Source organism: Cimex lectularius, unplaced genomic scaffold (assembly GCF_000648675.2).
Source record: "Cimex lectularius strain Harlan isolate CLEC.00 unplaced genomic scaffold, Clec_2.1 scaffold209, whole genome shotgun sequence".
NCBI lineage: Eukaryota > Metazoa > Arthropoda > Insecta > Hemiptera > Cimicidae > Cimex > Cimex lectularius.
Window position 1 is genome coordinate 56,126 of NW_019392784.1, and position 27,352 is coordinate 83,477.

General features: G+C 33.4%; 3 protein-coding genes and 1 long non-coding RNA gene across 4 annotated transcripts; 3 read left to right on the forward strand and 1 right to left on the reverse strand.

Moving 5' to 3' along the window:
* Positions 1–1,128: 1,128 nt before the first annotated feature.
* LOC106669106 lies at positions 1,129–8,774 on the forward strand. Its single transcript, XR_001340871.2, has 2 exons — positions 1,129–1,607; positions 8,491–8,774. It is a non-coding gene; the product is annotated as an uncharacterized LOC106669106 (long non-coding RNA).
* Positions 8,775–8,783: 9 nt separating this feature from the next.
* LOC106669097 (DNA-directed RNA polymerase II subunit RPB2) lies at positions 8,784–17,809 on the reverse strand. The gene is made up of 20 exons (XM_014398372.2): positions 17,698–17,809; positions 17,417–17,640; positions 15,513–15,717; positions 15,306–15,433; positions 15,088–15,246; positions 14,656–15,017; positions 14,459–14,578; positions 14,208–14,394; positions 14,032–14,146; positions 13,641–13,921; positions 13,421–13,575; positions 13,123–13,345; positions 12,728–13,066; positions 12,537–12,659; positions 12,252–12,470; positions 12,048–12,155; positions 11,824–11,989; positions 11,658–11,766; positions 11,390–11,585; positions 8,784–8,959 (listed from the first exon to the last, which is right to left on the reverse strand). Exons 1-20 carry the CDS (start codon positions 17,714–17,716, stop codon positions 8,870–8,872), a joined length of 3,528 nt encoding a protein of 1,175 aa, XP_014253858.1. The 5' UTR covers positions 17,717–17,809; the 3' UTR covers positions 8,784–8,869.
* Positions 17,810–18,142: 333 nt separating this feature from the next.
* On the forward strand, positions 18,143–21,941 carry LOC106670569 (mini-chromosome maintenance complex-binding protein). Its single transcript, XM_014401040.2, has 12 exons — positions 18,143–18,320; positions 19,675–19,851; positions 19,914–20,015; positions 20,084–20,178; positions 20,235–20,340; positions 20,408–20,597; positions 20,672–20,789; positions 20,854–21,033; positions 21,099–21,208; positions 21,268–21,401; positions 21,465–21,629; positions 21,689–21,941. The coding sequence occupies exons 1-12, from the start codon at positions 18,243–18,245 to the stop codon at positions 21,866–21,868; spliced, it is 1,635 nt and encodes a 544-aa protein (XP_014256526.1). The 5' UTR covers positions 18,143–18,242; the 3' UTR covers positions 21,869–21,941.
* Positions 21,942–24,998: 3,057 nt separating this feature from the next.
* Positions 24,999–27,161, forward strand: LOC106667004. Its single transcript, XM_014394594.2, has 6 exons — positions 24,999–25,298; positions 25,370–25,511; positions 25,568–25,701; positions 26,324–26,412; positions 26,470–26,568; positions 26,636–27,161. Exons 1-6 carry the CDS (start codon positions 25,285–25,287, stop codon positions 26,779–26,781), a joined length of 624 nt encoding a protein of 207 aa, XP_014250080.1. The 5' UTR covers positions 24,999–25,284; the 3' UTR covers positions 26,782–27,161.
* Positions 27,162–27,352: the final 191 nt, after the last annotated feature.

The window sequence follows — 27,352 nt, forward strand, 5'->3', positions numbered from 1 at the left end:
GGTAAACATACTGGAAAAGTAATTAATAAAAACCCTGATAATATCATTGGAATTCTCTGATTCAGTCATTGGTAAACATCATAGGAAAACATCCTGGTAAGTAATACGCTGAAAAAATCAGATGCAGTTGTTGGAAAATAACTAGAAGATTCAACAATAATTGTAATTGGTACAGACTCTGGGAAAGACGCTGGTAAAGACCCTGGCAAGGTCTCTGCAAAAGACACTGTTAAAGTCATTGGTAAAGTAGCAGAAAAAGTCTTTGATATAGTCATTGGTGACGTCGTTGGTTAAAGCACAGGTTATATTGCTTAAAAATCTGGTAAGATCGCTGGTTCAATAGAAGAAAAAAATCTTTGAAAGTCATAGGTAAAGTACCTGGGCAGTTCATTGGCAAAGAGTTTGGTAATGGTGCTGAAAAATTCTTTGATCCAGTCATTGGTAATGCCACTGGGAAAAAGTTATTAAAGACCTTGGAAATGTCACTAAAAATTTTTGTGATCAAGTCAGTAATAAAGACACTGGTAATGTCACTGCAAAAGTCTTTTATAGTCGTAGGCAATTCATTAACGAAGAGCTCGGTATCGATGCTGAAAAATTCTATAATCAAGTCACTGGTAAAATAGATAGAAAAGTCATAGGTAAAGACAATGGGGAAGTATTTACCTTGGTAATGTCAAAAAAACATTTTATGTTCAAGTCATTGGAAAAGTAAATAGAAAAGTCATTGGTAAAAACGCTCGTAATATTACTGCAAAAGACTCTGGTAAAGCCTTTGGTAGGCAATTCATACGCAAAGAGCTTGGCAATGACGGTGAAAAATTTTGTGATCAAATCGTTGATAAATCAGATAGAAAAGTCATTGATAAAGAGACTGGGAATGTAGATAGTATAGAACCTGATATCATTGGAAACGTTTTCCGACTTCTCAAAAGTTGAGTATTTTTGAAAATACTCGATGGTTTGCTGGAAAATCCTTCGCATGATCATTATTGATGGTCTCAAGTTATAGTCGGTCTAAAGGTTGATAATCTAATTTGCAAAATCGACTTATTGGAACAACACACGTTAATTTTTTCGGTTTTTTTTTTATTTTTAGTTCCAAGGGTTATTTTTTGTGTGATTTTGATTTTTGGCCATTAAGGATGAGACAGTTCGTGATCAACGTGCCCGGAGGCGTGAAGCACATGTTGACAGAATGCGGGTGGGTGGAATAAAACGAGTTGCCAGTTGAACAGACTGTACAACCAAGGGGGACCGGCCATTGCTTAAATGACCTCTTCCCTCCAATGTAAATTGCTCTTAGGTTTTTTAACTGACGTATATTAAGCTAGTTAAACCGACTCCATGCCCTCAGTCGTCTCCCGCACCGGCTGCCCTCCGGACGCTCCCTCCGACCAGCAACAGGTAAGCAACGCCTTCAAATAACTGCTGGCACGAGTTGTGTTCCCGCGAGTTCCACCTCTGCGACCCGAGAGAAAAGTGTTTTCGTTGTGGATTCCAGTGGACAATTTGACACAAAGGAAGGTGCCTGATTTACACTTTTTTCGTCATTTTCGTCTATCCCTTAACGAACTAGGAACCTGAAAAATTACTGATTTCTTAAGGTGAGATGACATATACAAAACACGAAAATTTTATATACACTTTTAAAAAAAACAATAGGTCGGTTCATATTTTTTAAATCTGCTAATTTCATTTAGCACATTACGAACAGAAGAAAAGAAAAAAGCCTTAATTAATTATTTATTAAATAAACAGTAAGGAATTGTGCCTTTTAAATGACCCACATTTCGATCATTATGAATTCAATTTATAATTAAGAAAAAAAATCAGTTTTAGCTTTTTGCATATTTATTTGTAAAACATTTATATTCTAATTTTTTTCTAGACAGAAAATAGCTATTTTGTTTTAGATCTTTACCATTTTTATTCCTGCTCGTTTGAACATCATTGGCTTTGGCGAGAAAAACAAAACAAAATCGTATTAAGTACTTGTATATTTTCAACCTTTCGTTGCCAATTTTTCACGGCTGATTTTTTTTTTTTTTTTGAAAATAAGAAAATTAAACAGTAACTGTCGAATAAAAGGCTGTGGAAAAGCGCAGCTTACAATAAAAACACAGAGGTTCTTAGGGTTTTTTTGTCTTTTCCAGTCAAACCCATAGCGAAGTTTCATTTTCCTAGATCAAAACGTCCACTTTTATTGTTCAAATTTAGACATTTACAAAGGGATTCTTCTGAACATTGTAGATTTAAATAGAATTAAAAAGCCGAAATTTTCGAACGGAAACACTTATTACTAAATAATCGCTCTATTCCATAAATAAACAAGTCTTTCGTCAATGTGTGAACAATTTTTTTGAAAAAAAAATTACAATAGATAATTACAGGAACATTAAACCCCTATTAACTCGTCAGCCTATTTAGAAGTTCTCCAAGCTCAGAGATCCTTATAAAATTAGCAAGATAAAATTTTTGAACTGACTTAAAATACATAAACAAAATCGTGGTAAAGTTTAAAATTAAAATAGGGTCAAGTTTTTTCGCTTTTTAATAATTCAATAAAGCATCATTATTTGCAATTTAACTTAATTAATCTTGCTTGTTAAAAAATAATGCTTAAGTCTATATAGTTTCTTGGGTTTTAAGTCTTATAACTTCGATTAGGTTTTAATAAAACTTATAAACTTTTAGATCCAAATTCTTTTCAGCTATGTATGTAAACAACATAGTTAAATTTACATACATCACGTCCTATTCGTTTCAAGTTTTTATCAATTATAACTATGCATAAAACAATTTGGCTTATAGAAAGAATTATTTTAAAAAATTCCAATTTATTTTTTATATTAAAATATACATATTAGTGATGTACTCACTGAGGTTTTTAAGGCAACGTCCGATTCTTGGTTTTTAGTTCTAAATTTTCAACAGTACATCATCAGTGGTAATCAGCGCTATTGTATCTTCCCAATGAATGCCATAAAATCAAACATGACTGAGGAATTAAAGCGAAAATATACAGTGACCCGATTCCCGTTTTGATTCAATGACCCTTTGCTAATAATTCACTCGGTTCTTCTCCCCAAAGATGTTTCTTTTCACAACATGTCGAAGATGAGAGGGATTTAAATTCTTCTGATTCCCATCTTTTTTTCCGGATCGAAACGGAGATTGAATTTTGGTCAATTTGAACTGAAAACCTCTTCTGACTGGTTCGAAGATTCATCATCCTGGATGAAGTAAAATGTGAATGATATTCTCTGTTCGAAATCGTTAAAACTTGACAACTGCTTTAACCGTCCGTCCATTGTATATTCATTGATCAAAATTCAATCTATTTTGATATTTATATACAAATAATGTATTTTATTTAGTAAGTTACGTAACAAAGGTTGTCACTTGCTCGTCAAGACATCAAAATGTTCCACTGGAGAATTTTTTTCTCCCAAAGGTTATATTGGAAACATTAATTAATAATTAATTTTCTATTTTATAATTATTAACAACATATGTCATTTTAAAAATAAACAAAAGGGAACAATATTGTTTCCTGACACTATTTGAAGACATTTTTCTACTTTTTTAAATTAAAGGGTTAAAAAATTGTTATGTGATTTTTGTGTAGATCTGGTATGCTTAATTTCTAACTTATATGCTGAAATGCAATGTTGTAAAGAGCCCAAATCTAAAATTTTCATAAAACCATTTAATTGGGCACATTTTACATAAACATTCTATAGACTTTTCCTAGAACAGGATTGATGATTCAATGGAAGATTCATCCGCCTGGGCGACGTAAAATTTTAAAATTTTCCCCGTTCTAAGTCATTAAACATTAAGTTTATTCATTGCTATTTACATTTTAAAGAGCAACAGCCTGCGAAGGAAAAAAATTCCTGACGCTATTTTAAGTCATTTTTCTACTTTTTTAATTAATGTGTTAATTAGGGTTGTATGCTTTTTGTATGGATATGATATGCTTTCATGCTTGCAGGCTTTTAAAGTTTAAAATGGTCCAGGTCTAAAATTTTCCTAAAACCACTTCATTGGGCAGATTTCAAGCAAAGATTCTCGGAATTTTTCCTAGAACTGATTGATGGTTCTGTCGAAAATTCACCAGCCTGTCCCCTGATGTTTCCGTTCACAACATGGCCAAGATGAGACGGATTTAAATTCTTCTGATCCCCTTTTTTCCAGATCGAAATGTAGATTATCAACGATGAAAAATTTTGGTCGATTTGAAAAGAAAACCGTCCTGACTGGTCGATTGATGATTCATTGGAAAATTCATCAATCTGGATGACATAAAATGTGAATGATTTTTCACTGATCTGTGGGTCTACCAAGATGAACATTGTTAATATAATTTATTTAAATATATAATAAAAATGCTTATGGTAAAGATCGTACAAATTAACTTGGTCACACCACAACTGTGTATTTCTGGTCCATAGCAGAAACAATTTCTTCTCCTCAACACTTATACCAGAAACAGCATTTATTGATTAATTTAATTTGTATTTATTAATTATTATTATTAACAAATACAATACAATAACAATAAAAACAATAACAACAATGAGTTTCGTTGTAAAGGGAAACAGCCCACGAAGAAAAAATGTATTTCTTTGACACTCTTTGGCGGCAATTTTCTACTTTAATAGAAATGTTAAAAAGTAAGACTAAAAACTTCATTGTCAATTTGGCGACACACCTTTTTTGTATAGATGATCTGATTAATGTCCCGTTTACAGGCTTAAATTTAAAGATTTGGAGGGTGGAAGTCTAAAATTTTTGCTAAAACTACTCAATCGGACACATTTTAAACCAACATTCTTGATATTTTTCCTACGACTGGCCAACATTCAGCTTAGAAATTCGTAAATCGTACATCAAAAATGTCCAGGAAACACTTTTGGAAATGGTCAGAATTATAGATTTTATAGTTGGTTGTTATTGCCTTAAAAAAACACGTGAATATCTTAAGACAACTTGATCAATATGAGGATTTCTATTAATAAGACTTAAGTAGTTAAGTTCCATTGCTAATTATCAAAATTTACTACTTACAATTTAGTTTTCTTTCGATAAATTTTTCTTAGAATAAGTCGCCATGGTAGCAAGCGTTACAGAATATTGTTTAATGAGTCTCAAAAAATTTTCTTTAAAATCAGTTTTTTTTATATATGTTCTTGGCATACATGTTTACAAACAATGTTTCATAGAGAAAAAAACTTAGTGGGAAAATATGTACAAAAATGCAAAACGTTTGATGAGACCTGATAAAGATTTGACTTTTGAATATTTCATCTTGTTATTTCAAATGCCAAAATTTTGTAATAATACAAAGATGATGATGTACTTTATTTGAGAATTTCTTGTAGATACTATTTACGCGGATGTTTCGAGCAAGAAAGAGATGAGCTTGGAGACTTTAATTACCGACTTTTTCATGTTTGGCTCTTATTTACATTGACTGTTATACAGATTATGTTAAGTTATTTGGGTGGTAAAACCTCGTGAAATTTTATTCGTGATTATATTTCTTTCTTTGAGAAACTTACGTTTTTTTAACGTAGGACAAACAAGAAGTGCTTGTTCCTTCTACTCGATACTGACCCTTCTCCAGGGAGCAGACAATTTTTTTCCTCACGAACAAACGTCCGATTGTTTGAACTCGCGAAGCGGCCTTGTTTCTTCAAAATCACGATCCACATAAAGTAAACTCTGTCCGAAGTGGTTCTTAACAAATATGGCAACGCCCTGTTCAAAAGTGGCCATGCCTGGGTACGATTTTTCCCTTGTCTAGGTTTTTTTTCTTCTCTTTTTTAGTGTTTTAGACAAATGGTGCAATTGCAAGGCCGGTTGTGCGACGAGGAAGCTTTAGATTACTCAGTACGCCGAATGAGGAAGTGGGCGAATTAATAATAGACCTTCGCCAGTCTGGAGGGGAAGACTTGCAATTACAATTCATCAGGGCTGCATGCGCTTTATGACTTAAATGTGAGTTAAATCAATGTGATGATTTAAACTTACGCTTATTTCTTTTTACCTCGTCTGAAAAAGAAAAATACCATCACCTATGCTACAGGGCGTTAAAAATAAGACTGGCAATATAGACTATAGACCAATCAAAGATCACATATGGACAAAGAAACAGTAAAAAATAGGCCGATCGCTCTCTTTAAAAAACTATGCCTGACTAACCATTTGGCTCTAATCATAGTAATCATTGAAATATGATCTATTATGAACGAAGCGTTTAAGATTTAATCATAAATCGACTGACAGATAATTAAAACAACCTAGATCTTCTCTAAGATGACTGACAACTTCAAGCTACTGTCCATGATTAGAATTTTTTTAAAATCTACAATTAAATCCTAACCAATGAACAGTTTTGTCGATCGAGATTGATCTGTAATAAAATAAGATAAACTCATTTAAATCGCTGGACCGTGCTACGTAATTAAATATAGGCTCGTTTCCTGCCGAGAAAATTACATCTCAAGTATTGAAATTACTATTAATTAGTATTTCCAAGTTGACGATTTTATTTATAAGTTGATAGGACTTTTGGTAAATAGAATCGCTGAGTATTTTTATAGACAGGACCCTTGTTTAAACGTCATTTTATCTTCCTAAGACCCCGAAAAAAGTGGATAGTGGCTAGATAAAAGCATGCTTCCGTTATCGTTTAAGTAGATAATTTTTCAACACTATACGGTCTCCCGGGTATGAATCGACTCGTAGACCGTTTGAAACTCGCTAGTTTTATATTTTAAAAGAAATTCTAATCACTTTACTCAACGTTCCGAGGTCATAAAGATCAGAGATGGAGAGCGGAGGTCAGAAGTCAAATGGGCTGACGAGAACACATCACCTAAAACGAGCCATGCCCACTCACATTTACAAACCCCATCTTAAATTTTTAAACTAGAAACAATTGCCTGCCATTAAAAAAAGACAAAAAAGAAAGACAAAAGAAAAAATTATAAAAGATCTAAAAAAAGCTTCCCATATTTATATGAATATGACAAGTGTGTCTTATCATTATATCACGTTTTGAGTGAAATATAAATAATACTAATATAAAATATCAGAATGCACGAGTTGATACCGAAAGAGAGAGTGTAAATGAGTGTGTGAGGGGAGAGAGAGAGAGAAAGAGAGAGAGAGAGAGAGAGAGAGAGAGAGAGAGGAGAGAGAGAGAGAGAGAGAGAAAGAGAGATGTAGAGAGAGAGATATCGATCTATATCTTTTCAAATTCAGTAGAATATTTTTTTCATCAATTCATCACTGGCGTAAAAAAAGATGAAACAGAGTATATGTGAGAGGAAGATAGATATAGATAAATGGATTAACAGATTGATATATTAATAGATATTTAGAGATACAACAGAATGAGTTGAAAAAGATAGAAACATTAAAAAACAAACATATATATAGTATAGTATACATAATATACATATCTATAGTAGATAGGTAGTGAGAAAAGAGAGAGAGGGTGTGTGAGAGAGAGAGAGAGAGTAAGAAAGGGAGAGAGAGAGAGAGAGAGAGAGAGAGAGAGAGAGAGAGAGAGAGAGGGAGGGATGGAGAGAGAGAGAAATATACCTGTGGAAATGCACTAGTTGTTATATCAATGGTGTGGATAAAAATAAATCAAAGTGTAAAAGGGAGGTAAATATATAGATAGATCAATAGATGAATGATTACTGTTCGTTTGATTTTTTTTTTAATTTTCAACACTGAACAAAATAATCTGTTTCCTGGTTTATTTATGCATTTATGTGATAAATAAATCATGATAAGATTGTAAATAATATATTGCATTTCTGTATATCCTTCTTGATAAGCGTTTTCCACCACTCTATCATAGAAATACACTCAAAGTAAAGAATTTCTTTAAGAACCAAAAACAAAGAAATTATTTACAAGCTTACAACAATCTCTCACTAAATCTTTAGTATAATCAATAATCATTGCAACTGTTTTGTCAGATTTTTTTAAAAATAAAGGATAGTCCCTCAGACGGTTTTAAACCATGAGGATCGTCTTTCTTGCTCTGTAATATATACTGCCGATCTGTAAACTTTGTATATATATTAAACAATAAAGACATATAGTAGTATAAAAGATAGTCTCACGGAAGCTGATTATCTTCCTGCAAAAATATCTTGTATTGCCAATGTGCAATATTACACATTCTATTACTCTATTATAGAGAATTATAAAGTTTTTTTTAAGGTTACTTCTAAATAGTTCTATTTTTACTGATTTTAACTAAACACTATTAGCCTTGTTTTTTAGTTTTTAGCTATGCCGCCAAGTTTTAGAAATTATTGTTAACTGTTTATATTGTCTGAAAATTAAGAATGAATAAATGAAGTTTAAATTACAATTGTTATCAAATCCAGAACATTTCCTTTTATCGAAAATACACATTTCTTGTCCTTGTATCAGATATTTTTTTTATTTTTCCAGGCACCTCCGACCTCCGAGGTTCCAAGATAGCGATGGAGTGGTCATGAGTCTAAGTACTAGTGCCGCAGGAGATTGCATTTGGAAGTTTAAGAAACGTTCCTGCTGCTCAAGTGCTTAACTTTGTGGCCAAATCCACACACCCGCCCCATCATGGAGCTTTGTCCGAGTTGACAAACATGTGCAGTGCTAATAAATAAAATTGTGTCTTGTGTGTAAAATATAATTTGTATGCTTCTATCAAATAGTTTTGTGGTAAAGTTATCAAAATATAAATAAATAAACGATTTGTTCAATTTAAGAAACACCATTCATTTATTAACTCTAAAATATAATAATTACACGGAGAAAACATAAAAAAATAAAGGATCACATAAAACACTTAGACAACCATGAGTCGCGGTGCGATATTCATGGACATCAGTTCTTGGAAAAGAAGTTTCGCTGCATATGGAAGCCTCACTTGAGATATCTGCAAAACAGAAGACACAAAATTTAAGTAAAAAATAAATTATATAATTAAACTAAACTTATAAAATATTTTTTTCTTTACCGTTGACTGGTAGTCTGAACAAAAAGAACTAACTGGCATGCAAAAAAAAATAAATAAATAAACAGATAAGGTTCAAAATCCACTAATCTATCAAAACCAAAATGTTGGGAAGGAGTCGTCTGATTGTAAAAGTTGTAAAAAAAATTGCCATTAAAAGGAAAAAAATTAACACTATTAAGTATAACAACTGAGTTGATCAAATAGGTAAGTAGTATAATCAATTAATAAAAAAAGTGATTAGTAGGGTGTTGATAGAAAGGAGAGACTTCTTACTGTCCCTTAACGGAAGAGCAGAGATGAAGAACAGTTGAAAATACACAAGGGGAGACAATTGGTCGACATTTCCTAGGCATGTAAGTAACGAAGTGTAATTGGCCTTTTCCCCTCTATCAGACAATTGCGTATAATGTAAGTTGATCCTGGAAAAATTGTGTTTAATGACGAGCTACGTGATGGATCTGACAGAAGTGGCAACCTTCGGCCCAATTGAATTATTACGACCTACGCCTTGGAAACTCTGGTGGATGAGTACAAGCATCCAGTAGTATATTGCTTCTCATCTTATTAATTATTTAATTTGGAATAAAACTAGGGATAATACTAATATTTTGAGGGATAATTGAGAGATTTGACAAGTCACACAGGATTAACCCAATAAATTCTTCACAAATTAATATATAACTCAAAAATTATACACCGCATGTGAAATATTTCTAGAAGATAAAAGCATTGAAGTCTAAAGAAAAACAAGCAAACTTATCAAAAAATTTATAAATAAAGTAGACTTGGTTTTAAGTTTAATTTTTTTTTAATTAATAAAATTCCTGATTGCCTAAACACAGTTGTTGGTTTGCCAATCTTTCCTAATTTGTTGAATTGTTAACGGGAGCTCAACAGTGAGGATAAATGTATAAGGGGTTATCATTTCTTGAACAATATGAAGATAAAAATTGATATTGAACCATGAGATTTATCGGCAATGAGGTGTTTCTAGAAAATGCTGAAAATATCAATCTGATAAACTGAGTTGAAAATTTAATCAAGTTAATTAAGAAAATTAATTCTGTATTTGAATCAGTGTGTTTTGGATAAAACAAAGGGGTTTCAAATATTTTTAAATGTCGATCCTTAGTTGCCTGTTTAAATTATTGGGTAAATAAAAAGGAATAATATAATCAAAATTGGGCTGTAGTATAAAGAAACTACAGAACCAACATTGATTTTCTCTCTCTCTCTTCCAAAATACTACATAATGATTGATTCTTAAAGAACAAAGATTTTATTTTAAATTGCTAAGTTTTTAACTTAATTGTAAGAGGCGGAATGATGAACGTGTAGTTTGATTGTTTTCTATCATTTTGGTCTGCCACACATGCAACCACTGAAGATGACAACAAGCCAAAAGCACATTTAACACATCAAAACAGGAAGATGAACAAGTCAAAATTATTGGAACTACAGTTTTAGTAGAGTAAGAAGCTTCGTCCACCCTGCAATATATATAGCAGGGAAGTAGCCCCAGATAGAGGTACGTGAAAAAATTCATCGAAGGACCATTGTAGAAATTAACAATAGATCTAAATCTCAGATGTTTTAGAACTAGAATGATAGTCAGATTACTAATTGAACACTGCACTCAGAGTGGCATAAACCTGTGCAGATATTGCCAGGAAGAAGACGAGACAGTGGAAAATGTCTGTTGGTTCATCAATCTTCCACCTGGGAGAGGAAAAGCCCAAGCCTGAAAGATACACAAGGGTCCTTGAAAATTTTTTAGGATCTGGTAAAAAGCCTTAGGCTTTACTGGGGCATTCTAGACAACAATGGAGATGCACAATAGTCCAATACTGGTTGTGGTGCATAGGTCGTAAATAGACCAATATTGCAAGTGAAAAATAAGAAGGAAATTGTTTTTTTTTTTTGCACTCGGGGTGACCAGATTCAGCTACTAGGAAGATTGTCAGCAGTCTGAGGAGGATCCAGAAACACCAACTACTACTTTAATTTAATCTACTCTAATATGCCAAACAAACTAAATTTTAAAAAATTAACAGCAAACTATTTCATTTAGCATTTCGACTAATCAATTCAATTATAGAAAATTAAGTAAGTAGTTGGCATTTTACCACTATATTTTTCTGTGGTATTTGTGGTTCAAAATGTACATGCCACTGTTTAATCTTAGATTTTGAAATATCACAATGAAATTACGTACAATTTATAGAAATGACCATCAATAATGCAACTGATAAACAATCTGTTAATTTTTTGGTTCCATAAAAACAAAATTGCAAAAGTATGGTATAAAGGAATGAATAAATTTGTTTTAATACAAGTTTTTCGACTTACTTGAGTTTTGTTTTTGCATCCTTTGCATTCAAAGGTGTTGTTTCTTGTGTTGGCAATAGCAATCAATCCGCAGAGGTTACACACGTGGATCCTGTAAGGGTCGGACACTTCAAAAAGCCTCTCTCTCAAAAATTGAGCTGCGCCGTGAGATATTTGGCAATCCCGTTCCATCTCTCCAAACCGCAAGCCACCATCCCTAATTTGTTGGAAATATAAATTTAAAATAAAGTTCATCATCAATTAAACATAAAAAATAGAGAGTAATTACCTCGCTCTTCCTTCCATAGGCTGCCGAACGAGGATTTGCACAGGGCCTCTTGCTCTAGAATGAATTTTGTCATCCACCATGTGTTTCAACCTTTGATAATATGTCGGGCCTAAAACAAGTCTAGCGTGAACAAACGACACAATGAAAATTACAAAACTTAACTTACCAATAAAAATCTGGGCATTGATTTTTCTTCCGGAAAACCCATTATACATTACTTCATTTCCTCTTAGCTGATAACCGTATTCCTGGAGCAGAGTAGAGATTTTTTGCACGTTGACAGCATCGTTGAAAGGCGTAGCATCACCGATTTCACCTTTGTTTGAAGAAACCTAAGCAAAAATTACATTAGTACAAGTATCTGAAATTATATTTTAAAAAAGGACTTACTTTGCCTTGGAGGCACTCGATCAAGTGACCAATTGTCATACGAGATGGAATAGCATGAGGATTGATGATGATATCAGGTGATATTCCTTCACAAGTAAATGGCATATCCTATAACAATAAAATTCAATTGAAAAATTGTTTATTTTATATTATAATACTTCTTATAATTGATTTATTTAAAAAATATATAAATATTAATCTCACTTCTTGTCTGTATTGGATTCCGCAAGTTCCTTTTTGCCCGTGCCTTGAGGCAAATTTGTCACCAATCTGTGGTATTCTCACAGACCTCACTCTTATCTTGCAGAACCTGTATCCTTCAGCATTCAGCGTCAGCATAACTTGGTCAACAATTCCAGTCTCAGAGTTACGAAGAAATGTAGAAGCGTCTCTTTTTGTGAATTTTTTTGTTGTTCCTTCCAACTACAAAATAAATTTTATAATTTTTCTTATTTTTAGAATTCATTTTCTCACATAAATTAAAAATACCTCGTCATCATTTTCAGGGAGAGTCATCGTTTTTCCAATGACTACATCATCACCTGACACTCTGAGACCTGGAGCGATGATTCCATCATCATCCAGCTTGTCATACATGGCATTTCTCATACCCTAGAATATTACAAATAACGAGACATCTATTATGCAATAATTTTAATAAATTGAACTTAAAAACCTACTTGACATGTTTGCCGTTGAGGCTTTTCGAATTGTTCCTCCTGATCACCTATCCTTTTTGATTCTGAATCTTTATAAGAACGGAAGAAGACCGACCTAAAGAATCCTCGCTCCACAGCTGAAGCATTCAAGATGACAGAATCTTCCTGGTTATAACCCGTGTAGCATGCGATCGCAACGACGCTATTGATCCCAGCTGGGAGTTCTCTAAATCTGAGGTACTCCATCGACCTCGTAGTCACAAGAGGCTTATGTGGATAATAAAGTACGTGGGCCAAAGTGTCCATCCGGACGTGAAAATTTGTAATGTAAACTCCCATGGCTTGCTTTCCCATAGCACTCTGAAATATTTCAAAATTGACAAACGCATTCAAATGCAAAAGAAAAAAGAACTTACTTGGTATGTATTCCTAGGGCTCTGGTTGTGATCAGGGAATGGTATGATGGATGCGCAAACTCCGAGTATCATTGCTGGGTGGATTTCACAATGAGTGTACGTATTACAATAAGCGAACTCTTTGTCTTGCCTTAAATCTTCTGGAGAAATAGCAATCATGGTTGTTTCTTCCTCCAAAGTGTCAATGTACTCAACGACACCACTTGATACTAGCACTTGCCATCTTATAAAACAAACAAAAAATATTAAGACTAGCTAACAATATTAAACACAGGTATAAAAGGGAAAAAAAATTTACCCGTAATTGTTGTAATCCCTTTCTTTAAGATTTTCAATGTGCCTTTTTTTGAGAAGAAGTGATCCTTTCTCAACAATTAGCAATGGTCGACAGATCCGACCAGCATCAGTGTAAATCTTAATTTCTCGATCCCTAATATCTCGAATAATTGATACCTAATTGATAATCATTAATTATTTTGAATTTATAAATTTCCTTAGAGCAATTTCAATGAACTTACTTCAGACACAATGATGTCCATCTGACGTCTTAGTTTGCGAAGGGTCCCCATCAACTGTTCTGGGTCCCTGTGGATTCCGACCCAACATCCGTTCACAAAGATTTTTGTAGCATCGGCAATTGCAGATGGGGCGATTTCTTCCAAGTTCTCCATGGACCACTCTTCCAAGAACTCAAGAATGGGGGAGGGCTGGGATCCGACAGATATGTACGCCATAAGGGCAAGGTTTTTCACAAGCCCTACAGCTGCACCTTCTGGAGTCTCAGCAGGGCATATCATACCTGATTGTAACAAAATAAATAATAGTAAAAAATAGACGTTAAAATTCATTTTCACTACTAAAGAAAATGTATGTTTAAATTTGAGTATGAGTAACATTTATTAAACCTACCCCACAGAGTATTGTGCAATTGTCGTGGTTTGGCCAATTTACCATCTCGGCCAATTGGAGAATTTACACGTCTCAAATGGGACAAAGTGGAAGCAAAAGTCAATCTGTTCAACACCTAAAATAATACATGTTTAATAATTTAATACATCTTGAATAACAAATGCTTGTAAGCCTACCTGAGAAACACCAGCTCTGGCTTGATGGGCCTTTTTCTGATCTCCCCAATTTCCTGTTGCCAAAGAATATCTGAGTCCGTCGGTGATAATCTTGGTTTTGATCGCAAGTTCCAGGTTGAAATCTTTCCCTCTGTCGATAAATTTCTGAGCGTACATTCTTACTTCCTTCATTAGATTTTTAAACAAACTGTAAAATTTAAAAGCAATAAATTAATTGAATAAATTTCAACAAATCTTTAATTTGTGCGCACCCTCTAAACAAAAACGCTAGCAAAGGTCCAGCAAGGTCAAGACGTTTGTTGCCATAGTGATCCCTATCATCCAACTCTCTTCGTCCCAAGGCAGCTAATAAAAGCCTATGTACCATATAGCTACCAGATTAAATATAAAATTAGTCAATTGTTATTTTTCATTTTTCAAATCAGTTTAAAAAAAATTTATGACCAACCCTAAAAAGTAAGCCTTTTTGGTCTCGCAGAAATCAGAGACACCAACGTGAGGCAGCATTTCTTTCTGTAAAATTTCCCTGGCATATTTGACTCTCTTTTCTTTTGGGATACCCGCTCTGGCACCTCTTGTTCCAATGAAGCTGAGAGCAACGTTTTGCTCTTGGATGACAAAGGCCTCATCGAGTGACGGCTTGACCATCTCCATCATTTCAGGATCATCAAAATCATAAATTATATGCTCGAGTATATCTCTGTCGGCAACAAACCCGAGCGCTCTGAATACAATCATAATTGGAATTTCTTGCCTAATATAAGGCAACACGGCAATAATACGCTGACCAATAGCAGACTTCTTGATGCTCTTTAAAAATAAATAAATAAATCATAACATGAGCTCATATTTAACAAATAAAATTTAAAATAATTATTACCTGTCCTCCTCTTGCCATCATGTTAACCCACAGAGTAGATGTAGGCCTTGACGAATGTTCTAAACAAGACCTGATCTCTGCTTTGTAAGCAAATTTTCCATCTTTCATACTGAATACATATACAGTGTTTGTTGCCATTTTTTCTTGAGCGATCAACACCTATGGAAAAATTTTTATAAAACAAAAAATGTTATGTATTTTTTTTTCTAAAATTGTACCTTTTCTGAACCGTTAATGATAAAGTAGCCACCAGGGTCTAAAGGGCACTCGCTTACTTCAGTAAGATCACGATCAGTGAAACCATTCAGGAGACAGTATGTGGATCGCAACATGATTGGGATTTTTCCTGGAAAAAAAAAAAAACAAATTTCATGTAGATAAAACAAATATTACAATTCATACTGGGAATAATAATATAAGCATACCTATAAAAGTCTTTTGATGCTGGGTTTCGATTGGGTCTTCATTTTCTTTCACTATGGTCTTAGTTATATCGACATACAAAGGGGCCGAATATGTCAAATTTCTAAGTCTAGCGACATTGGGCATCATGGGTGAAGGTGAGCCATCCTTTTCCCAATGAGTCGGTTTGGACAAGTAGATTTGTTCAAATTTCAGAAGGTATCGTGGCTGACAACAGTTAATTTTTTATCGTTAAACAAAATTTTACAATTAAAACCAAAATATTACATATTAATATGTCATAAAAAAGTCAAATTTATCCTGCAATAGGAATGTCTTACAACTACTCTCTGAGCATATCTAATAAGTGATTTTCGGTTAATCTACCTCTGTACTGAATAATACTGAACTTGTACACACTTTTATTATAAAATTATCATTAACGGAGAATAGCATTAATTATATACTGCTATTTATTACTGCATTATTATAAACTTGATGTTAAAGATTTAGATGCAGACTCCTACCTATCTCAAACAAACTGATTCCTACATTTAGTTTGGCTTAAAGCAGGACTTTTCACCGAGTCTCCAAATTGAGTGAGGATTCAGAAAGTTCATGATGAAATAACATACAGTTGCCATATTCCTAGACCTCAAACAGCCTTTGACAGAGTGTAGGTGCTGACTCCTAGTTTATCTCTTTAATTGAGGCTTTGTGGGTACTTTATATACACTTAAAAGGGACTGCGGTAGCCATGTGGTTATTGTGACTCTTATTATATACGGGGATTATTAGGGAAAGGAGAGACAAATTGTTGAAAAATTGGACTATGTAAAAATGTTTGGAATGAAATGATTGTTTTATATGTTGCATTATATGTTTTGTGTGTTATATGTATATTAATGACATTGAATTTGATTAATGATATTGTCTTAGCTGCGACTGGATTTACATGTGTGTGTTCTGAACTTGATGCTCTCTAAAAAAGAATACAACCTTAAATTTCTATCATTGTATACATTCATTTTTACATCTTACAGGCATTTGTATAATTTGAACAATGTTTAAAAAATCCCAGGCCCTGAAAGTGATCTCAATAAAGATCAAAACGTTGGCACTATAAAGAAAATGTTTTTCTGAATCCTACGTCATACCAGACTGCATCTCACTATCTCCAAATAATCATTAATTAATGATCACTAAATACCACACTTTTCCAGCAAGTTAGCCCTGATTTTATTAATCTTCAATTATAAAAAAAGAACAACAAATTAACCATAATAAGTTTAAATAATTGTTAACAATTGTATAAAGTATTTTGTTTTAAATAGACAATATTGACCAGAAGCTCAAACTTGCTTATTGTTAGGAAGGTGAGTCAAAATGGAAAAATATGAATGAATTGATATGTTTTATTTGAGTATGGTAAAACCTGCTGCTTGCTTTATGTAGATAATCAAATGTGGTTTCATCATCCGAAAATACAGGTTTAAACGATCAGAATTTTCTTCCTTTTCTAATGTAGAAATCAATGTATGATATTCGCCAGAAATATCTCTAGGAAGGTTCACTTCATAAACCCAAGTATTACTGTTCACCATTGAAAGCAAGCAGGTCGCTACTGCTGCCATTTATTCTACGTATTTCTCAGAGCTATCCAATTCGCTGTCCTGTGACTGACTGTTGCAATCTATACCGTGTGATTATCACATGGAGTGGGCATCATGCGATAAGGCATTGGGTAGCATTGGGTCACATCATGTTGCATTATGTCAGGTGTGTTTCTCGCTTTATGAAATTACTGTGAGATAAGGCAACGTCTTGAATTGACAAAAGCATTCTTTAAGTTCTGTTATAAAGCATACCGCCATTGTAGTCATACAATGCATGACTTTTTGTTCGGTAAATACAATAACTGGCTTACAGGCGTTTCGACTTCACCGGTGTTGTGCTGCGCCTCGGCCTGGAGGTCGATCTGAGGCGAATCTTCTACGATCCTCTGAACCGACATCTGGATGAACTCATCGAAAGAGTCGAGCTGCTGCCTGACGAGACCCTTCTCGTCGAAGTAGGCGTTTATGACAATCCAACAGGCCTCCTGCCACAGCTCGGAGGATATCTCCTCGGCCTCGTCTTCCTCATACTGGTCTACAATTAACACAGTCAATATCGGATAGGAAGGGGTACAAAACAGAAATCAGGTACCTTCGTCCAAATCGTACATATTCAGAAATATCTAAATTCTTCGGATGATGGGATGAAGTTGTGTAAACAACGATCAACTACTTGTAACAGTCGACCGTTGTTATAACCTCCCTGAATTATCAAGGTCATTGATTAGGCCTCAATGTTCAGTTAGTACAGTATATGTATTTAATTAAATTCAAAAGCTATAATTAAAATTGTTCATAAAACATAAAAAACTAAAATAAACAGTATTAAACAAGTAAATTTTTTTTTAAAAGATTTCTTTTTAGTAACAAAGAGCTGCTATGTCAATGTAAAATCATTACAAAATGAAACCAATTATAAACAAAAATAACAATAAAATTACTAAAAGTGGAATTTTTATTTTTTTATGATTATTAATAATAAATGATAAATAGAGCCTTCCCGCCAATAATTTCCCGCCGACCGCGTAACAACTTGATAACCTTTCCTCATTCTTCACACCTTCTTAGTGTTAATCGTAAAGTCTTTTGTCTGCTGTTCTTGAACTTGTATTGGATTTTTATTTTAAATACATAAGTATGTGGCAGATAACTGTTGAATCGTACAAGTCCAACCTGGAAAACTCTCTAAAATACATAAACGACAACTGGGATAAGGTATAAAAATAGTACACTTAACGAGTTAACGATAGACTTAATGGTACACAATTATCCACCAAAGAAAACACATTATGAACTGTGCATGATGATGATTTTTGTATGGGAGGAATGTAAGGAATATTCAAAAATACAATAAACATTTGTTGTTACACTGGCATGTCTTTATAATATAATAAACGAACAAAAAGTGGAACAAGGCAAGTCAGCCATAATTTTTACTCTGGGGATGAGCTTATATACGAGAGGACTTACCCCAAATGATGTTTGCCAACACCAGGTTCCACATCCTTCAGTGACTTCCAGGATTTTCCTGCAACTCCCTGGATCCTTGAGAGTCAACTCTATTCGACTTGTTGCAATGGCTGGGTCTTTCTTGGTTGTGTCCCCGACTGAAAGTGGCTACTTGACAATCCTTTTCCTGTGTCGATGAATTGTGCCTATGACAACCCTCCCAAATTAAATATCGGGTTGTCCGGAAAATAATGCAGGATTTTAAGTTTTCATTAAAAAAAATCTATATAAAATATTCTGTTTACGTTTACAGGATTACTCATTTGTATGAATGTCANATTTTGATTAAAGAACATTGCTTTAAAGTAACTAGTTTCTTTTTTTTTGTTTAATACCAAAATCCTGCATTATTTTCCGGACAACCCAATAACTCTTTGACATTATTATTTAATGGGGTTTAATGAGATCATCTGTCGTTTTCTATGAGTTCCAGGTTTGTGGAAAATATCTCTTTGTTCCCTATGAGGTGGGCGACCTGTCATATTTAAGTCCTTATTTCCAACATATATTTAAAATTCCTTACACCTATTTTTAACTTATATTAACAACTATTCCCAACTTATGCTAAGATTGGACTGCTTACATACTCATTGCCTGGTATTATTTCGTGAGTCCTGATTTGCTTCAAATGTTACTAAATAAAGGTAGCATGTACTACTCATTTATCCAAGTCCTCTGCCTCTCTGTTGTACTGCACTCACCTGTCTAGCTCCTCCAACTGACAAGGTTGTGAACTCAATGCTTCATTTTCTGCAGTCCAGAAAGGCCAAAGGAACCAGAAAACCCACATTGACATTTAAATACAGTTTAAATCCTAAAATAGATAAATTGTCAGAGACAAATGAACAAAAATTTAAGCAGTTTTAAATTATATAGGCAATTGGAAGAGGAAGAAAAGTATGATGTTACACCTGCAAATAGTTCAATGTTCATCACAAATCGTGCAAGCAATTAATTATGGTGGTACCAGGATGAAGCATAGGAAAAATGCCAAATGGCATTTACCATTTTAAAAGCCACATTATAATCTTTATTTAACTGTTTTGTTTGTTATAAATAGATACAACTTATAAGAACTCCATCGGATATTGTTGAGGGGCAGATTTATAAATTTAGAGGGATGGTGCAAGACATGTTAGATCCTATTTATTTTTATGCCACTTATGAAGTGCGTAATACAGCAACGGGTGAAACTCAACAGCGGTGTGGAAAATACGTTGACTTCCTTGATTGTGTGGTAAGATTTTTGTATTTGCTGTTTAATTTTGAAATGTTTTTATCAATTTTTATTATTTTCAGGAAGGAGAGGAGTTGATAATGGATTCGGCCAATTGTGTCAATGCACAAAGAAAACCGTATTATTGCATCACTATTCCTGGACTGAATAACTGGGCACAACTTGTATCCTTTCATAGAATATGGAAATTTTTTATATTTGATGAATTATATTTGCCTTAATTCAATATTAGAATCCAAATCAAGAGAAAATTCTGCCTGCAGAAAGTTCTAGCAATTTGGTTCCTGAAAAGCGTAACATCGAGGCAATGGAAACTGATGAAGAACAGTAAGTATAGTTTGCCACAAAGATTAAATATTTTAATGCATTACACAATTTCTCAGTGATTCAAAACGGTACCGAACAGATCGAGGCCACAGTAAATTGTCCGGACCCGCAGAAAAATCGTATCCAATCCCTGATCCTACGAACATGAGTTGTATAGTGCATGTAAGCATTTGTACAAATTGATTTCAATTTATAAATATAAAATAAATATTTTTACAATCTGTTTCAGTTTTATGAAGATATTCCACAAAATATAAAAGTTACAGATACAATCGAGGTTGTCGGTTTTGCTTACCGCAATGAAATTCCTCAAGATGATGCAGATGATCCACCTGTAAGAAATATTCCAAGGCTCCATGCTGTTGCTTTCAGAGAGTTAAAAACCTCTAATCCTTTGTATACCGAAACTACAAATTCAGGTATTTTGTAAACTGAAGTAAAACTAAATTCTGCTTTAATATTGCTCAAATGTATTGTTTTTATTATTTTTCAGATGAAGTGTTGAGTGAAGCTAAAGCCTTGAGGTCAGAACTCCATTTAGTACTTTCTCAATTATTTCTAGGTGATCATCTCGCAGCAGATTTTTTTATATGTTACCTCTTAGCCAGAATGTGAGGTTTAATTTAAAATGAAAATTTTGTATGGTTTTAAATAATTTCTTTTTTATAATTTTAGATATAAGAGGCAAGACTGTTTAGCCTTAGGGAAAATGTCAATGAATTTATTTAACATACCAATGAACAACGGTTTGAGTTACCCTCATCATTTATACAGAGTTTTGGAAAAGCTTGTACCCAAGTCCTATTTGTTTCCGATGACGCTTAGAAATATGAACACAACTAATATGTCACCAAGGTTTGACAATTATTTAAATATTTAAATATGTTCATACTTATTTTGTAATGATTATTATATGACAGGAAAAACTACGATTTAGATAGATTAGAGTCAGGGTTGCTTCAACTAAGCAGCCAGACTCACTTAGTCATCGATGAGACAAAATTGGAAACAGGGAAATTAGAAGAAAAAGGTTGAAATCCTAAATAGTATAATAATAAGATATGTCGATTCAATTGTAAAATATTTTAGGTGTGCAAAACTTTAAAACTATGATGTATATAATATCTCAACAAAAGATCAACTATGACTTTAAATATTACAGCATCGAGTTTGATACGGACATTCCCATACTTATCCTATCTGAGGGAAAATCTGCTTTGCCTGTAAATATACTATTATTTTTCATTTTATAAAATATATTTGTGTAAACGGTTTTTTATTTTTAGAGCGATTGCAAAGTATCATTAAAACCTGATCCAAGTTGTTCGGTAACGACTGAAGTTTTCGACTCCATCTTGATGTATCTCCAAGAGCCCTTGCTGTCGAAACTAAGGCTGTACCTCACAGTAGCTTCCATGGCCGATTTTGAACTACCTGAAGATCTTCTACAGGTACTTGTTCTATCTTGCCATAGAAATAAATAATAACTAACTTCAAACAAAATTCCCAGCTGATCCAAGATGATTTTGTAAAACTAAGACAAAGATTCAATGCAACGGCTGATGACCTCCACAACTTGATAATTCTTGCCAGATGGACCTCGCTCAGTTATGGAGAAAAGAAATTAACGAGGGAAATGTGGGAAAAAGTGGGCAAAATGGATTTAGCAAGGAGGGAAAGGTTGACATGAAGGTGTGGGTTAAATTTTTTTAAGCATTTGTATATTGAATTATTTGTAATAAAAAAATTGTACCCAACTCAAAGAAAATGCTTATAATTATTATTTATACCTTTGTCAATTATTTAGTTTCTCAGAAGGAGCATATATACTTTTCACCTTATACATTTGATCAAATGTTGAAATCATAGATGCCAAATAGCCTTTTTTCGACCTCCGCATCATGACAAGTTTTGGTCTATTGTGCATCTCAAGCTTTTTTAAGGATTCCTATGTATATCCTGCAATTTTCTATAGCTGTTCTGTCTAACCAGAATACTCTGGGATCCCCCCCCCCAATGCGATATATTGTCTAGAAAGAACCAAAATGATGGGACTCATCCCTTGACATGATTAATATGCCATTTTAGTAATACATAACAAGAAAACTTTATTGTTCTCATTGCCCCCTCAAGCACACTAGCCTGTGAACAGTACTGAGGACCTTCACTCTGTAATGTCTCTGTCCACCCGAAGAACTGATCTGTAGGCTATCAGGGAGTCTAACAACCGCTGTGTATGGCCATAGGGATATTTACATTGATTATCCCAATATTTGTTGCTTAAACATCCAACTTTGTGATGCTTGGAATCGTGACATCATAACTACAATTATTACAGCCACTAGAGTCACTAATTAGACGTTCATGCAATACATTTTTGAAAACCTGTTTATTCCAGGTTAATTTTACCTTTCAATATTATATGGCATAATAAAAATAAACAATGTAAATTTATTATGGAATATTCTTGTTCTTTGTCCGTGTCATTTCGGACTCTAGAAACTATTGTATAAATTAAATAGAAATTAATAAGAACAAATACACTGACTCAAGTAACTGTATTTTTGAGAGCCGTAACATTACGTGAATTTATAATATCTGAAAAACCTATTTGATCAGTTTTAAAAAAAAATTAAATGTTTGGATTTTGTAAGTTGTAAACTTAATTGCTTAAGTTCTTAATTAATTCTTTGACAGAGTTTTCAGTTCCATATGAATTTATAATAATAATCATCGCCTTATTATTATTAAATTTATTTTTTATACAAGACAAAAGCAAATTAAAACAATTGATTTGTGGGGTGAGGATAATTGGCTGAAGAAGAAAACCACTAGTGGATAGCTTTTAACTAGCATCCTAACTTTATCAGAATCAATAGTTAATTAATAAAACTAATAATTTAATATTTGTATGGCCTAAATGGGGCAATCAATTTTTAAACAAACCATTAGAAATTGAAGATACAAAGGTACTTCAAATTAATAGTTCTTAATGGTAGAAATGAAGGATAAGCTCAAGTGGTTATTTAATCTTAAAAACTAGTAATAACATATTTTTTTCTTTTTGCATATATGGTACACCTGGAATATGGATTAACTAACAATTTTTGTCTTTAATTTTTATTATTTATAAAGATAAAAATGACTAAATTTATAAGACCTTTCCAGGAATTTTGAGACTGATTATTTTGATGTGATTAACAATGATGTCCTAAATAATGCTAACAAATATTAAATAAATTTCAATTTTAAAGCAATTTATTGAAATACAATAGCTTTGTACTAGTCGAAACTCATTTCGGTGTCTGAGAGAACATTTTTTAATTTGCAAAATGTTGATTATTTTGATGTAAAAATGAAAATCAGGTAAAAGTTGCTAAGTTTTATTGCTTGTTTAAACTAATCAAACAGTCTTATTGCAGTTATTTGACTTATTTAAACAGGATTCAGTCCCAAACTCCCAATTTTTTTTAATTAGTGGGATCCAACTGTATTCTATGTAATTGAATTGTTCATATTTAATAGTAAAGCCCACTAACAAAACCATACCCAAAACCAAGTTTTTTCCCATACTTGAACTCCTATGAGCATTTTTTCAGGATGGAGCCACATAAAAGGACTTAGAAGCCACCTTCAGATTCAGATTTATCACCTGATCGGCCAGACCTCTGGACAACTGAGCTTCATCTTTCTTTGCAGGACTGTCTTTATAAACGCTGCCATCCTCACAGATGTTGTGAGACCCAATAATGATTGGGAAGACATTTTCTGGTGTGATATGTCCTATGACTGCATCGAGTTCAAGGCGTTGTGGTGCTCTCCTTCACATTAAAAAAAGTATGGTGAGCGTCATCCCACAGGGAGTCGCTGAAAATACACAAAGGTTCTTCCATCTTCTCCTTCCTGCTACAAGCAGAAATACCCGAGTCCCATCAGGAATTGAGTGACAAAGTAGTCGACCTCTGAACCATAGGGTGGGATCTTGTGTGTAGGAGGGCCTCCTTTCCTTCCATTTACATGAGGTATTCCTTTTGACCTTTTTTCCTGCCTCGTCTATGCCAAGTTTAGCCCTGTGGTCATTGATTCATTTTTTATCCAGAGCCATTAAGTCAATAGGGATCACTTACGCAACCACCAGGTCTGCTGGCTTGAAAACCTTCCTGTAGGATACTGCTATTCTTAAGGCTCCCCTTCATTGGAGCCATTTTTTATTCAATATTTATATTTTTTAGTGCTTTGGCCTAACACACTTGTAGTGCATGATTGAAACTAGTATTAGCAGGCACGCATACTCACTAATAGGCCCCCCAATATTGGTCATCAATCTACCAAGAATAAGTGTGATTTTGGAAGCCATTTCAGAGGTACTCTGGATCTACATGTCAACATTTTACAGTGGATGTATTACACATGTGATACCTACACTTAATTCTAACATATTAAAAGCATGACTTCCTGCAGTATGACACATGGGATACAGACAATGGTGACATCCTGTGTCAAATGTAACTCACAAGTGATACGACCCCTGATGACATCATTAGGCAAATTTATCACTCATGTGATAAGTCAAATACTGGCTTAATGAGTAAAATATGGGACATAGGCAAATGTATCGCACATTTAATATGTTTAATGGTTCTTTAATGTAGGAAACTATCACAAAACCTAATAGAGTAAAAAATGCATAATTATATTGAAAATTGTTGTATAAAATGATATTTTGTCATTAAGGTAGTCTGGTTACCAAAATGAGGGTGAAGTCTTGATTAAATAACTAAAAATGCTCAATTACAATTAATAAAAAATAGTAATTTTAAAAAGCATAAAAACACCATTTATGACTAATTCATTATTACCACATTGTTGTGTCTGGAATGAGGTGTGAAAATGTTTACCATTGAAGTGGATTCTAGTAGATATGCAATTAAACACTTGAATCAGGGCAAAACTCTTACCTGTCTTTATCGTTCAATTTGAAGTATTAAGGCAATCTAAAACAAAAAAAGGTTTATATAAGTGATTTAGCTATGATCTATCAGTTGCTAGACCTCCTCTTTAAAAGATAGTTCTTTTACTATTACTATCAATTATTATTTCAACAAAATGTATTTGAAAATGTGGGTTTGTCAAATTTTGATTTTGTTTTTTATCATATTGCTGTTGGCTTAATTTATTTTGAAAATTTCAGATTTGTTTTCTCTTTAGCTGTTTTCTCCGCCTCGGCTTTGCCATTTCTAGACTGGATCAAGTATTTCAAGCCACCGTACATGCCGTTGAAAATCGGAAGTTGCAAATTCAACACTTATAAAACTGATTTTAAGCCGGATTTGGTGAGTTTTCGTTAATATTTTCAATTATTCTAAACTGGAGTTGATTTTGTTTTCAGTTTTTCACAGGGAAATGGCATGGGCTGATGAGCTCAGGAAACTTCTTACTACAGGCTGGCGGCATATGTGGTACAATGGTGTCAGAAATTAAAGGAGACGAGGCTAATGTTTTGAACTATCAGTATGAACCGATGTGAGTGCAGTACTATTAAACAATTAAATTAATTAAATTCACTAATTTTGTGGTCCGCTTGACCAATTCATATATTATAATTAATTAAGGCTTTTAGTTGAGATAAAAAAGTTAATGGCACGAGCGGGATTCGAACCCACGATCTTCGGCTTGATACGCCGCTGCTCTACCACTTGAGGTCATGATAGCTCAAGTGGAAGAGCAGCGGCGTATCAAGCCGAAGATCGTGGGTTCGAATCCCGGTCATGCCATTGACTTTTTTATCTCAACTAAAAACCTTAATTAATCATAATTAAATTAATTATGGTCATCGTTAGAAATTTTATTAAACAATTGAGTTTCATGAGTTGAAAGAGTAAAATTCATCTCACAGTGAATTTTTGACATTATTATATTGAGTGTAGTGATTAGTAGATTTGTAAGTGGTTTTATGATCTTTGATTATCCTTGTCCTTACAACTTTTGGATTCTGGTAGGATAAGAAAAAGCAGGTCAAGATGATCAGGAGTGACAAAACTGTAAACAAATGTTCAACATAGTCATCCACATTACTTCACAATATTAAATATTATATGAGAGTAATTTTACTTGAGATACATCTTCCTTATTATTTTTGTTACAGGGTTGGAAAATATATTCACCTTAGAGGAGTTGTCAATGTGACAGAGATACAAATGTCCAACTACTATATCAAATATGATTTTATAAGTGGTATAACGCAAAAATTAGTTTTAAAAAAATCAAGTTTGAGCAATTTAATAATTTCAGGTCTGAGAAGCATTGATATCCCTATTACAGTGTTGGGCACAGATTATAATCATTTTGCAGTTCTTTACTCCTGCCAAGAAGCTTTTGGGCTAGTTGCAGGTACGAATTTATTTTTTTACAAATAAAAACAATTTATTTAATTCATTTTTTGTTTTTATTTTTGCAGAAAGAAGTTGGATAGCGACTAGATCACCAGGGGACACAAGGTCTCTGGACCAAATAAAACACATTGTTGAAGTAGCCGGCCTCAATTTTAACGACTTTGAGAAACAAGAAGCCATCAAATGTCCACCAAATCCACCAACGATTTAATGAAATGATAAATTTTAACCAACATTATGCATTATAGATCAATAAATGAATGTTGAAACTGTGCTGAATGAAATAATATTATAAATTTATTTGCGTGCATTTGTTTTGTATAAAATGTCTTACACTTTGACACTTTGAATTAAAGTAGAGAAATTTAAGTTGTTCCCTTTGCTATGTTGTAGAGAAACTCATTCAACTAGTCACTACACTGGTCATCACTAGCCCTCAATTATTTTTCTTTTTTTCTCACATTTTAATCCTTCTAATTTCTTCATTTAATTCATCTAATTTCTTTTTTCAATTCTTCAAGCATATGATGATGTTGTTTGATATAATTGTAATCAACTCTTTCTTTATCGTATTGCTAGCCTCTCTGTACCTCAGGGCATTGTCAATTGTGGATAAAATAACACAAATTAAAAATATACATATAACCAGATAAAACATAATAATATAGTTAGTATACACTGTACCACAGGGTACTCTACACCCTTGGGGTAATTGGGGGTATGCCACGATGCCAGATAATTTGTACGAATTGGCCAAAAGCAATCTATTAACATTAGCTCAG

Coding starts and splice junctions, on each gene's coding strand:
- LOC106669097 (XM_014398372.2), bottom strand. Junction 13,922..14,031: donor ATTGCACAATACTCTGTGGG/GTAGGTTTAATA, acceptor TGTTACAATCAG/GTATGATATGCCCTGCTGAG. Junction 13,576..13,640: donor TGGACATCATTGTGTCTGAA/GTAAGTTCATTG, acceptor ATTATCAATTAG/GTATCAATTATTCGAGATAT.
- LOC106667004 (XM_014394594.2), top strand. Junction 25,702..26,323: donor AACTATCAGTATGAACCGAT/GTGAGTGCAGTA, acceptor TTTTTGTTACAG/GGTTGGAAAATATATTCACC. Junction 26,569..26,635: donor AGCTTTTGGGCTAGTTGCAG/GTACGAATTTAT, acceptor TTATTTTTGCAG/AAAGAAGTTGGATAGCGACT.
- LOC106670569 (XM_014401040.2), top strand. CDS start 18,243: ATGTGGCAGATAACTGTTGAATCGTACAAGTCCAACCTGGAAAACTCT. Junction 20,016..20,083: donor TGAATAACTGGGCACAACTT/GTATCCTTTCAT, acceptor ATTCAATATTAG/AATCCAAATCAAGAGAAAAT. Junction 20,790..20,853: donor TGTTACCTCTTAGCCAGAAT/GTGAGGTTTAAT, acceptor TTATAATTTTAG/ATATAAGAGGCAAGACTGTT.